This window comes from Manis pentadactyla, chromosome 2 (assembly GCF_030020395.1).
Source record: "Manis pentadactyla isolate mManPen7 chromosome 2, mManPen7.hap1, whole genome shotgun sequence".
Taxonomy (NCBI): domain Eukaryota; kingdom Metazoa; phylum Chordata; class Mammalia; order Pholidota; family Manidae; genus Manis; species Manis pentadactyla.
The window spans coordinates 191,310,628-191,323,895 of NC_080020.1; the positions used below are offsets into that span (position 1 = coordinate 191,310,628).

Here is a 13,268-nt window from a genome sequence, read left to right on the forward strand (position 1 = left end):
TCAGTGTTCTTTCCAATTTTGCACACTTTGCTGGTACATTCTATATATATAATTACAGTAGCTTTAGCTTTACTGATGGTACTAACTTAAGTTCTGGAACTTTAGTGGTTCCTGATTTCCTCTCATAGATCTCTAGGGCCCTTTACAGTAAAGTGTATTGTGTATTGAGTGTGGTGTGTGTGTGTTTTCAGTATAATTTTCCCATATATGTAAGTCTGATTGTCGTATTCCAGCCCAAACCCATTGTAAACTCCTCCTGTCATGTGGCTGAACGCCTGGAAATGAGCTGGCGATTATTTATCTAGTAGTTAATTCATATGGAGAGGGATAAAACTTTGGTTAGTTTCCACTCTACATGCTAACTCCACTCTAAATACTAATGGGTCTTCTTTTTCATTATTTTTAGGGCCCAGGGTCACCATTATTGACAACATAGATTAGAACTGCCGTATGGCAAGTGGTTGGGGAGTGGAGTACCAGGTGGAAATTAACTGGAAAATTTCCTTGAAGTTGTATCTGAGCAATTGTGATAGCATAGGGAACTCCTGGATTATTATCTGCTTGTTTTTCTCTTGATGAAAGCACTGGTAACTGGGAAAGATAAGTTATATGCATAAATAAAATTCTTTGGTACTTGTTGGTACTAAACTGTTCTATTTTAAAAGATAAACTATTAGTCAAAACAGGGATTTCAGAATAGTCTAAGTATTTTACTTCAACAGAATTTTCTGGTTTTCTGGCACTAGGGTGATGGAAAGGGCATTCAAATACCCTTCCCTAATTATTTTTAAATAAGTACCCCGAGAAAGTAAGGAAAGTAGTTAAGATCCAACCTACCCAGGTTACTACAATAAAGGAGTGAGAGTTTAACTGGCTTTATTTTGTACCCCGAATAGCAAACAGGTAAGTTTGCTATTTAAACTTGTAAAGTTTAAACTGGTAAAATTACTTGATGGCTTTGAGACTAAAATTAAAGCCGTTTTATGCGTTCATTATTTCTGTTGTGGACTTAAGAATGAGGGTGGTAGTTTTTTGTTTTGTGTTCTTGGTTACTAAAATTAGCCTAGCAGCATACATACCATCACTGCTTTTCAAGATTTTTTTTTTTACATTTAATATAGCACTAAATAATGTCCATGATTTCTTGGCTTGGTTATTTTACTTGCCTGGATAGTTCCTCTTACTTTGCATTTGTTTCCTAGTAGTTATTCCTCTTGCCGAGTTTCCTCAGTAAGTCCAATAATATTTTCAGAGAACTGAGAAAAGAAAAAAAAAATGTGGTTCTTCTATTTTACATTAAGTTAAAGTCAGTTTGATTTAAATTCTGTTAAAATTACTTGATACACAAGATTCTATGTCTCAAAGCACCAAACTGGACCATGACTGCAGTTTATCAAGGACAAAGTATCATGCAGCCTGGAGGGGCGCTGGGCAGGCCGGCGGGAAGGCGCGGGGGTGGGGAGGTGGGCAGGTGGGCGCGCGCCGGCGGGAAGCCCCCGCGGAGAGGCCCCGGTGGAGCTGCACCGCCCCATCCCGCGGACTCCGCCTCCGGTGCCCCCGCCTGACCACCTTTCCACCCAGCCGCTTGCACCCCTAACTCCATAGGCCGGCTCTTGCCTACCTCAGGACGTCCAGACTTCGGCGCCGCGAGCCTGACGCAGGTCGGGCGGCGGGAGCGGCCGCGCGCCAGAGCACGAGGAGGCCCGCGAGGCAGCGACGGCGCGAGGCAGGCGGGGCGCCGAGGCCCGAGTGTCCGGCGCAGGAGGCGGCGCCCTCCGCGTCTCCGTGACTGCGCCTCCGCGCCCCGGGCTGGCCGCGGCTCCCGGGATGCGCGGAGGCGGCGAAGGCGCTGGCGATGGTGCCTCCAACCCTGCGTCGCCCTGGGCGGCGGACGGAGCTGGGGCTCAGCTGCGAGGTGGAGGAGGGGGCGGTGCTGCGGCCACCAGGCAGGTGAGAGGCCGCAGGCCCTGGAGGAGGGCGGCCCCGCGGGAACGGGGTGGCCGGGCTCGTGAGGCGGCGGCTTCGCGAGGAGCACGGCTGCGCCGGTTCAGGCCCGGTTGCAGCGCACCTGCGCTTCCGGCGCGGCCTGCGGGGAGGCCATCTGCCCGGCCGTGGAACCCTCCCCCCGCCGGCTTTGCCCTGGCTGAGCCCTCCTCACCCCACCAACCCTCTGCCGGATTTTGACAAGCGTCCCAGGCCCGACCTAGGCCGTTCACAGAACCTTCGCCACCCCGGGGAGCTCCTGCCTGTTGCCAACTCCCGACCGGTTGACCGCCTTTCCCCGAGTCCAACACTCCATACCCAGATGCGGGCGCCCCACGGCCTCTGCCTCTCCCTCGCACACTGACCCTACCCCACCGTCAGCTGCTCCCAGCATCAAGGGGTGGTTCACCTGGGGAGAAGGAGCATGGGCTCTGCAGTCAGATAAATCTGGCCTGAATCTTAGTGACCTTGGGCAAGTCATGTAACTTCCCTGACGTTCTGAGCAATACAAATACAATAGGAATAATAATACAGAACCTTGCTCTCTGTCAAAATTAAGGCATTATGAGAAATTGACTGCCCTTGAGACATTTAAGGCATTATGAGAAAAAATGAGAAGAATCCAGGTCATGAGTTGATTTGTGAAAGCTCGTATAAAATGTTTTATTTAATATGTACTGAAACATTAAGGCAGCACACTACATTATCAGATGCTCGTCACACATACTAATGAGAAATCATTGACACTGTACAATAAATTTTCATCTCTCTATTCTTTGCTTACTAGTTACTTTAGGATCCCTCCTCATTTGTAACGATGCATGTGATAGGAATTCGTTTCATCTTATTGTGCTAATATGCCTGCCTAAAATTGGTGTTCCAACTTGATATTATGGCTTTAGTCTCATCTTCTTCAAGAACCTATTGATGGTCCCAAAGATAAAAAGTATCTTTTATGCTTGTTTTGAAAAGAACGTTGGTAACCTTAATTTACTATTTAGGAGTCGCAATAGGTATTCATTAACCCTCTCCCCAAATCACTGAGTTTTATAGTTCTGCCATCATAATTTTGTTCCAAATTGTGGTCTCCACCCCCTCTTTCTTAAAGTCCCAGAAATTAGTACTAAGACCTGGGTTTACTTTCCTTCCATTTCCTTTATTGTTCCTGAAATTTCTCTGCCAAGTCCTTTACTTTTATTCCATCTTCTGTTTTTCTTCCCTTTTCTCTTCCCAGTCTCTTATTCCTTTCCTTTTTTCCTAATTATCCCAGTAGGTGTGACATATTTACTTTATACCAGAACCATAATTTTCAGCCATGGGTAGAAGGTATACTGAAGTATGTTTATGTGTGTGTATTCAAATTTTGGGTTCCAGGAACTTTGTGTTGGGAAGGGATTGTAACACCTACTTCAAGGGATTATACTGTATTGAGAATGAAACAAAGTTTGATACCTTAAGTAAAGCTTCTAGTATAAGTATTTGGCACATGATAATCACCCAATAAATGTACCTGGGGATCCCTCCCTTGATCACTTTGTTCTGTTTAGCTTAATGGTGGAGAGTGCTGGCTTTATAGAGTAACTGCTTAGGTTCAAATCTGTGCTCTACCACTTTAAGTTAGATGTTCTGTCTCTGACTCAGTTTCCTTATCTGTAAAATGGAGATAAGTTATACTATAGTAAGCTATCAATAAATACACTATCATAAGCTCTTAATAAAGCCAACAGACTAATGATATTACTGATAATTATACTCCTGACCTAGAACTCTTTTTTGAAGCTATTGGAAAATTTTAATTTGTTGAAAAATTATAATTGTACAGAAAGTCAATATTGCCCTTTAAGTTCTCCAAATCTTTCTTCTTCCTGTGTCTTATTGCTGACTAATGTTAGTGCCTCATCATCCCATTTTCCCCTGACAACTCCCTTTCCAAATATCTCTTTGGCCTGGGGTCTTCATAGCTTCCATTACCAGATTTCTTCATTATCATTGGCTTACTTGATATTTCTCTTAGCATCCTCATTCCAGGCTCTTATCCTTCTAATTCCTGTTTCCCTCTTACCCTGTTCATTTCCCTATTTACAAAGAGAAACCCTGTGTGTGTATGTGTGTGTGTGTGTAAAATAGTACCATCTCTCTGCTCTTCCTGCCTCCTCAAAATGGGCTTTCTTTTCTACTTCTCTTTTCATCAGGTAAGCCAGACATCCAATTAAAAAACAAGCAAACAGTAAAAACTTTTCTTTTCCACTGCATAGGCATTATAAAGGGTTCAGAAACAGACACATGATCTAAGTGAAAACAGTAAGCTATCCATTATTATTATTTTTAAATGCTAATCAAGAAACCAAAGGTCAGGATTTAGATTTGTCTCTTTCTCACATAACTTTTATAAGAAAAGTACAGAAAAGTTCACCTAATTTCACAGTGGACAAATTTGTCATACTTTCATGATCTGCACTATTTTGACCATTGAGAATTAGAAGAGGTTATATTTTTTCATAAGGAACACTAGTTCATTATATAGATTGCCCAGGACTGAAATCTGTCCGATACTGGCACAGCCACACCTGTTATTGAATGCTGAGACTTCTGTGTTGGGTTAGTGTAGGGGTCCATAGCTGCTGCTTGGAGCCCCCAGGAATGAGTTCCTCACTGACTTGGCCCACTCCTCTGTACCCCATGATCCAGCAACTAAAGGTGTAATCCCTGGCACAGGCTTCTGGGACCCAATTTGAACTGGTAGTTAAATATTCTGAATGTCAACCCCCCAGACTTGCCCAATGCTAGTGGTTACTCCTGAAATGCTGAATTAAAGCAAGTGCTTTTTCGTTGTCAAGAACATTGTACCAGTCTCCAAGGAACAACTTAAGCTGTCCCAGTGGAAGCGTCTTTGGGAGCCAGACCACATAGGGCTTTGGGATTTGGAACAACGGAATATCTGTGTAAGTGTACTTTAAATCTCACTGCAGAATAGAAAAAAAAAAGGTTAAGAAAATAAAGGAGCAAGAAAAGAAGTTATTTTTTTAAAGTAGAGGCTGTGTCTTACTCATCTTTGTACCCACAGTGTCTAGCATAGAGCTGGCATAGAGTATGTGCATAATAAATGTAAATTTAGTGAATGAATGCATAAATAGGTGTGTGTCTCCTGCCTCCCTGTGCGGATGTTACTGTTGGAATAATAATAACTTAGATTTATATAGCAGTTTAGAGTTCGCAAAGTGGTGCTTTGCACCATGTGAATCTCAAAACATAATTTTGACACCCTTCATTACTTTCACTTGTCCGTCTCAAATGTGTCCTACACAAAGTCTTTTCCAAAATTTTTGTCAAGAAATCATAAGCAGGGAGAAGAAATTATAAATAATGGAATATAAGGATTCTCCCTAGGGAAGGAAATAGGCTTTGTTAGTGATTTGTGGGAGTTGTATAATGGGCCCAGTGAACTTCAGCAATACCCTCCTGCTCATATTTCAAGTACATGCTGTCAGTCCTTCTGCTGCAAAGTCCTGCTGCCCCCTTTCCCCCAACCTGTCTGTCCCCCTGCCCTCATCTTTCACTCTTCCTCACAACCTACCTAGCTCCTCCAAGACTCCCTGCAGCTTCCACCCTGAATTGGATTAGGTTCCCCTTCTCACTTCCGTGCCACCCTGCTATAATCTGCATGACCACATTAGACTGTAATTACATAGTTAGGTTGATCCCCTCCATCTAAATTGTGGTCTCTAGGTTTTTTCATCTCCATTGTCTGGCATGAGCGTTTTATAGAAGTAATATCTGCACACCCTTTGATGAGAATCTCAAGGGGTGAGGCCCAGGAATAATCTTTTTTTTTTTAACTGCCCTCCAGGTGATGCCAAAACTGGTTTGAAAACTACTGTGTCATAAAACCTCATATTAGCTGGGTAAATGTATTTTGAGGTATTTGTGTCTTCTCTCTGTTGGTCTTTGAAAGGAGAAATGCTTTCTATGCACTTGGTCAGAGCTGAAAAATTCTGGTGCTTTTCTAAAAAAAAGTTCATGAAATCACTCTACTTTCTACATTAATTCCTATCTGTTTCTGGTATGCATTTTTGTGTGCAGGCTTTTCTGCCTTGGGCCTCCTTTTTCACATACTGCTCATCTGTGAGTTGAGGCCCTGACTCCCCACAGAAGGAAGAGGCACTTCTCTCTGAAGATGAACTCGACGGACCGCCTGCAGGGTGCGCCCAACGCCACCCTGCTGCATGTGCCTCACTCCCGGGGAGAAAACAGCTCTGCGCTCCAGGAGGACCTGCAGGACCTCATCCACACAGCCACCTTGGTAACTTGTACTTTTCTACTCACCATTATCTTCTGCCTGGGCTCTTATGGCAACGTCATCGTCTTCTTGTCCTTCTTTGATCCCGCCTTCAGGAAATTCAGAACCAACTTTGATTTCATGATCCTGAACTTGTCCTTCTGTGACCTTTTCATCTGTGGAGTGACAGCCCCCATGTTCACCTTTGTGTTGTTTTTCGGCTCAGCCAGTAGCATACCCGATGCTTTCTGCTTCGCCTTCCATCTCACTAGCTCAGGCTTCATCATCATGTCCCTCAAGACAGTGGCTGTGATTGCTCTGCACCGGCTCCGCATGGTATTGGGGAAGCAGCCTAATCACACGGCCTCCTTTCCCGGTACCTTACTTCTAACTCTGCTTCTATGGGCCGCCAGTTTCACTCTGGCCACCTTGGCCACCCTGAAAATCAGCAAGTCCCGCCTCTGCCTTCCCATGTCCAGTCTTATTGCTGGAGAAGGGAAAGCCATCCTGTCCCTCTATGTGGTCGACTTCACCTTTTGTGTTGCTGTGGTATCTGTCTCTTATATCATGATTGCTCAGACCCTGCGAAAAAATGTTCAAGTCAGAAAGTGCCCCTCTGTAATCACAGTTGATGCTTCCAGACCACAGCCTTTCATGGGGGTTCCTGTGAAGGGAGGTAGAGACCCCATCCAGTGTACCATGCCGGCTCTGTACAGGAACCAGAATTACAACAAACTGCAGCATGTTCAGATCCATGGATACACCAAGAGTCTCAAGCAGCTACCAACCGCTGCAGCCAGCCGGCTGCAGCTGGTGTCAGCTGTCAATCTCTCCACAGCTAAGGATTCCAAAGCAGTGGTCACCTGTGTGGTCATCGTGCTGTCGGTTCTGGTGTGCTGTCTTCCCATGGGGATTTCCTTGGTGCAGGTGGTTCTGTCCAGCAGTGGGAGCTTCATCCTTGACCAGTTTGAACTGTTTGGATTTACCCTAATATTTTTCAAGTCAGGATTAAACCCTTTTATATATTCTCGGAACAGCGCAGGGCTGAGAAGGAAAGTGCTCTGGTGCCTCCAGTACATAAGTCTGGGTTTTTTCTGCTGCAAACAGAAGACTCGACTTCAAGCCATTGGAAAAGGGAACCTCGAAGTCAACAGAAACAAGTCCTCCCATCATGAAACAAACTCTGTCTACATGTTGTCTCCAAAGCCCCAGAAGAAATTTGTGGACCAGGCTTGTGGGCCAAGTCATTCAAAGGAAAGTGTGGTCAGTCCCAGGATCTCTGCTGGACATCAACACTGTGGTCAGAGCAGCTCAACTCCCATCAACACTCGGATTGAACCGTACTACAGCATCTGTAACAGCAGTCCATCCCGGGAAGAGAGCCTCCCACATAACTTACAGCCAGTAAACTCTTTTGGATTTGCCAATTCATATATTGCCATGCATTATCATACCACTAATGATTTAGTGCAAGAATATGACAGCACTTCAGCCAAGCAGATTCCAGTCCCCTCTGTTTAGAATTGTGGAGGCTGGAGAATCTTTTGTTCACATTTTTGTTTCCGATACTAATAGATCTTGATTTTTTTTCACTTTTGTTAGACCATTGGTAAATCAAAACTTAAAGAATCAGCTAAACAGTTGGCACTTATGATTTTCTTTTATCTGAAGTATTAGCATCTATTGATTCATTTTGTGGTTTCTTGACATTGTAAGATTGGATGTAAAAATTCATCACTTAGATTTTTACCCTGACCTGTGTGCCAATCTCTGGTATTAAACATTTAAATAGATGCCAAGAATAATTATGCTACTGTGTTAGAGAATGAACATTTATGATCATTCGATTATGATCATTATTATATCATCATCATCATTATGATCATTTGAGTCAGTGTTATACATCTTCAAAGTATAAAGGGGCTGGATTCTTTAAAGAATGTGAAGGTGACTTCACTGAGGGGTTCTTTTCATTAATTGAATTACAAATTTAGATTCTTTGAAGCATTGAAACAATACATGTTTTTGGTAGCAGGCCTATTTGAATAAACATTATTAAAGCAGATAATCAGAAATATATTATCTATAAATATCACTAGGCACTAGGTACTTTCCTTTCATAAGACAGTCAACCAGTAATAGTTTTGTGATTATTACCGTTTCTTATTACAGACATTATTTTGTGTAAATTGATTAGATATATCGTTCTTTTACAAAGAAAGATGTTTTTGCTTGCTAAAAATGAATTACTGTATTTCAGGACAATCTTACTCAAGAACCCTAGTGAAGAAGACTGCGTCTGTAGTGGTAGAGGTATGCTGTTCATGGGAGAGTAAGCACTGACTGTGGTCATCTCAGTCAAGGTGTTATGTGAGAAGCCATCCAGGCTGTGCTTGTGTGTTAGATGATCCTTATTATTGCTTAAGAAGGCAGAGGATGAAATTGGGAATGTTTTGACTTAGGCTTTCCTTCTGTATGAGGATGGTTTAGTAACAACCTGACAAAGAGTATACAGGTAACCATTTAGAATTTTTAAAAATATTTGTTTACATATTACTATGGTAGAAAAATTAAGATAATCTATTTTCAAACTAATTGTATTTCTCTTCCATTAATTTAAACTGGAAATGGACAATAAGGAAAAGTAGAGTAAGTATTGCTATATCTAAAACTACTTTTATTATATACTCTGTGATTCCTAGCACAACAATTATAAACTGACAGTTTTATGTAAAAATATTTTCATTATACAGGTAGCATTTGAATTGCTATAATTTTGGATCTATGATTGGTGGATACAAGATGAGCATCAAGATACAAAACCTATCTTTATAAAATTGTTATATTCAAGAACTGTTATTGCAGTTTAGAGGGCATTTTGTTCCTTTGGATGAAAGGTATTCAATTTGTAGCGCCCTCTCTCAGGCTGTTCCCAAATACAGAGGTGATGAGAGGCATGGAGAAAACAGAGTATATACTCAGGTAGAACTCTGCTGAGCCTCATCTAACAGTTCGTACCTTCCAGTATCAACCAGTCATTTCTACTTCTGAGGTTTAAGTGTAAGGATTTTTTGGTTTTTTTTTAATTCCCCTTTAAGGACTTTCTCCTTCCCTCCTTCACTCCTTTCTTCCTTTATTTTTGCTATTAAATTTTATAATGGAGGAGAAAATGTCCACTTTCTCACATTTTTTTGGTAATTGAATGCTATTTTTGAACTATGATCTATTTCAATTGTGCTTTTATATTTTTTTAATACAATACTGTTCTCATTTATTAATACTTCCCATAGATAGGTTAGTATATTACCTCTTTTTAACAAAGAATTAAGAAATCTAATATCCTCTACCAAGATCATTGGAAGAATTGTGGCAAATTAGGAATTATACTTTTGTCTGAACTCAGAATGAAATAGCTTTATAATTAATAACATTAATCAAGAAGGTATTTCACACTTTTTAAAGTATGAATCTCTTTTTTGGCCAGGCATTTCAAATGTGGGTCAATAAAAGATTTTTTAGTAAGTAATTTCTACTTGTAAAAAATTTTCAATGACAGATTTCCTTTGTGACCTTTGAGTTTGAGATAACCCATCTTTGGGAAGTAAAAATTATAGCATAAAGAAAACTAAGGATGTGCATGTGAGGTCTTCAGTCTCTCTGTGGTCATCAAGAAATCACTGATTTAACTTGCATAAAATGCATAGTGGGCTAGATTCTTAGTCCTCTTCCATATCTGTATCTACATAGAGATACAGATATATTTAACTTGTCTTTTCATAAGTTATATGTATCTTTATCTATATGGAGATTGATTCATATATAGATCCATATAGATATAGATACATGTAACTTTTCACAAGGGCTAAAATGAGAACTAAAAGTAGTGAGAATTCAGTTGAATATTACTAATTAGCGGGGTACATTAATTAGTTCTCTTGATGCCTTACTGTGATACAAAGTATGTGATGTATTTCAAACATTTTATTATTACTCTAATGTTAATCATTAGGCCAGATTTGTATTTCTGATGCTTTTAATGTTATTTTAAAATAATGCTTGAAAAATAAAAATATTGAAAACCCTGACATTTCTGAACATCAGATTACAAACTATGAGTTTCCTGTATAATCACTTAAAAACCATCAGAGAATAGCAGTCATTATTGTATGATGGATAGCAATGTGTTGAACCTCGGAGACAAGTTCTTTTCCTTAAGAGATTAAATAACTTCTTTGACCACATTTTGTAGTGTGCGTATATTAATATATATGCTCAGATGAACCAAGGATAATTCACTCCAAAGATTATTTACTAAACTAAGTTTCTCACCCAGTGGGAAAAGTCCTGACTAAACATTTCAAAAACTTCTTTAAAATGAGGTTAATCTGGACGAAGATACAGAATTTCAGAATTCTTAGTTTATCTATCAAGGTTTGGTTTTAAGAGTCAGAAAACACCAATTGAAGCAGAAAAGGATTGAGTATAGGAAATTATATGTCTACTAAATAATTTGAAGGCCAGGACTCTATGTTGGGCCTCCAGGAAAGATTCCACAATAAACACTGCCTGACTAGTCAGGAGAGCTACTACTTCTACTACAACCAAGAAGGGAAGGAGTCAGGTCTCTATGAACTTTTGATGTCAAGGACACCCTGTTGAAGTAAATATCCAGAGATCAGGAAGTTGCAGCTCTTGCCACTACCTCCACAACTAACCCTCTTGATACCTCCAAAGCAAGGGGTTGAACACCAAAACACTGTTGAAGAAAAATTTGTACCATGCATTTAGTTGGTGGAATCCAATTTGCATTTAAAACCCTAGCTTGCAGTGAATCTGGACAGTATAGTCACACTAAAAATGTAAACTAAAAGGAGGTTTGGAATAGATAGTGAGTTTCAGTCCACTCTGTGCCTTCTTTGAGACTAATATTTTGAGTAGTTTCTTGGTTAGCAGCTCTTTACATCCACGAGCAATGCTGTCATAAGATTGCAGGAGGGAATTCTTCTCTACAATGGGAAGGAGACAGTAATGAAAGGGCATTGGCAAAAAAACAAACAAACATGAGGTCCTGAAGAGTAAGGCACAGAAATCTTGTCAAAGAGCTCAGATTTATGGACCTGAAAATGAGCATCTGTAGATCAGTTCCATTTTTCATGTTCAAGATACCCCATTCCCCATTCCAGTTTTGAAGATCTCTAGGTCACCAGTAGCACTTCTTGGGTGCTGACAGGCTCAAGTTTCCCTTCATATCTGATTTGTGATTATAGCTCATTCTTAAATAATCTTCCATAATCCAAGGCTGGTTACAGTCTCCCCTGTCAAGGCCACCCTCTTCTTTCAGAGTTTTGTGGCAATGTACACAAGGAGACCCCAGTGTGATTTTTAACTCCCACAGACATGCTCTTTCTCCCTTATACACTAAAACCAGTTGTTTTTCTTTTCCGTTCATGAAAGAGGCCTTTGGTCCCTTAAAAGAGATTTGCCCCACTGCTCTCCTACTGGAGTTGGAGTAGGAAGGGCAAGAGTCAGTGAAGATACCAGGCTTGTGGAGTGGTGAGAAGAGAGGCTGCCAAGAAAAATGCTCACCTCTATCAGAGATCCAAGCTTAGAGAGGCCAGGTCTAGACAGAGCTTGGAACCATGGGGAAAGCAGCCCAGCCCCACCAGTGAGAGGACTCTGCCTCAGCAGGTGACCACAGAAGGTGCTGTGGTGTGCAGCCCCAAAGGGATGAGTCACAAGAGAGCCAGAGTTACTTCCAGGAGTGAAGACAATGACCAGTAGAAGCCAAATGGGGTAATCTTTGAGGGGATAGAGAAGGGAAAGGAGGAGCAGAAAGACAGGAAAATACCTCCCTACTTTTTCCCCCATTCCTAAAGATTTAAAGAGGAATCCGTAAACTGAGAAACAGGTGCTAGTAGTAATTATGATGATTTGATATTCAGTCTTCTGGCTTTCAATACCATTGAAATGCTAATGACACTCAACTTTATCTCTAGTCCTAACCTCTTGCTGAACTCTGTGCTGGTCTACCCAGTTGCCTATTCAACATCTCTTGGATGTGTGATAGGCTTCTCAAATTTTAACATGTACAAAAATGAACTTTTGATTCAGTTCTGCTCCTTTCCAAACTTGTGTCTCCTGCTGTTTTATCATCTCAGTAACAGCACTGCAATTACCCAGCTGTATAGCTCGATTTTGGTGTCCTTGACTCTTTCTCTTGCATGGCATAAACAATCTATTGACAAATCCTGAATTGAAATAATATACTCTGAATCCAACTATTTCTCAACTTTTTCATCCCCATCCCTTCTAGCCTATGCCCCATCATCTCTCACCTGGAGTATTAAACTAGCCTGGTAACCATTTTCCAAATTTTAGTTTTGCCCTCCTTTAGTCCTTCCTCTGTTACTGTAGCCCTTTTAAGGTAAATCATATTTGTTACTCTCTTGCTTAAAAGCTTCCGGTGGCTTTCTGTCCCACTTAGAACAAAATCTCAAGTCCTTGCCATTGCCTGCATGGCCCTAGTAATGTAGTCCCTGCTTTCCTCTCTATCCCCATTTCCTTTTATTTGTACCCAACCTAGCTTGGGGTACATGGGCTCTCTGACTATTTTGTTCCATGTCAGGGAATTAATTCCTCTAGAAATACTCCATCCTGGAGTGGTCTTTCCAGTGGCTTTTCCTAGTCGCCATATTCAACACAGTTCTCTATTCCACCACCCATCCCTCTGCATATTTTATTTTTTTCATGGTTCTTATTGTTGAAAGGAAAGGAGCGACACACAGCAGAAATTCACCGGAGAATTCCACTTTATTGGGGAAAGGTGCTGGGTTATATAGGAAGGGGCATGGGGTGATTGTGGTGTTACTTCTATGGGGCTGGTGGCTATTGGCTAGGTGCTGGGAGTGGGAGTGGGGAGAGAGGTGATAGGTCTTTAGGTGGTGCCGTCGGGAACTGAGGACCCGGAAGAGAAGCTGGAAGTTCGCCATCTTACTGATGGGGGCCCTTC

At 41.4% G+C, this 13,268-nt stretch overlaps 1 protein-coding gene across 1 annotated transcript; it reads left to right on the forward strand.

The window, feature by feature from the left end:
* Nucleotides 1-1,750: 1,750 nt before the first annotated feature.
* GPR75 (G protein-coupled receptor 75) lies at nt 1,751-13,015 on the forward strand. Its single transcript, XM_036926063.2, has 2 exons — nt 1,751-1,950; nt 6,064-13,015. The coding sequence occupies exon 2, from the start codon at nt 6,158-6,160 to the stop codon at nt 7,778-7,780; it is 1,623 nt and encodes a 540-aa protein (XP_036781958.2). The 5' UTR covers nt 1,751-1,950; nt 6,064-6,157; the 3' UTR covers nt 7,781-13,015.
* Nucleotides 13,016-13,268: the final 253 nt, after the last annotated feature.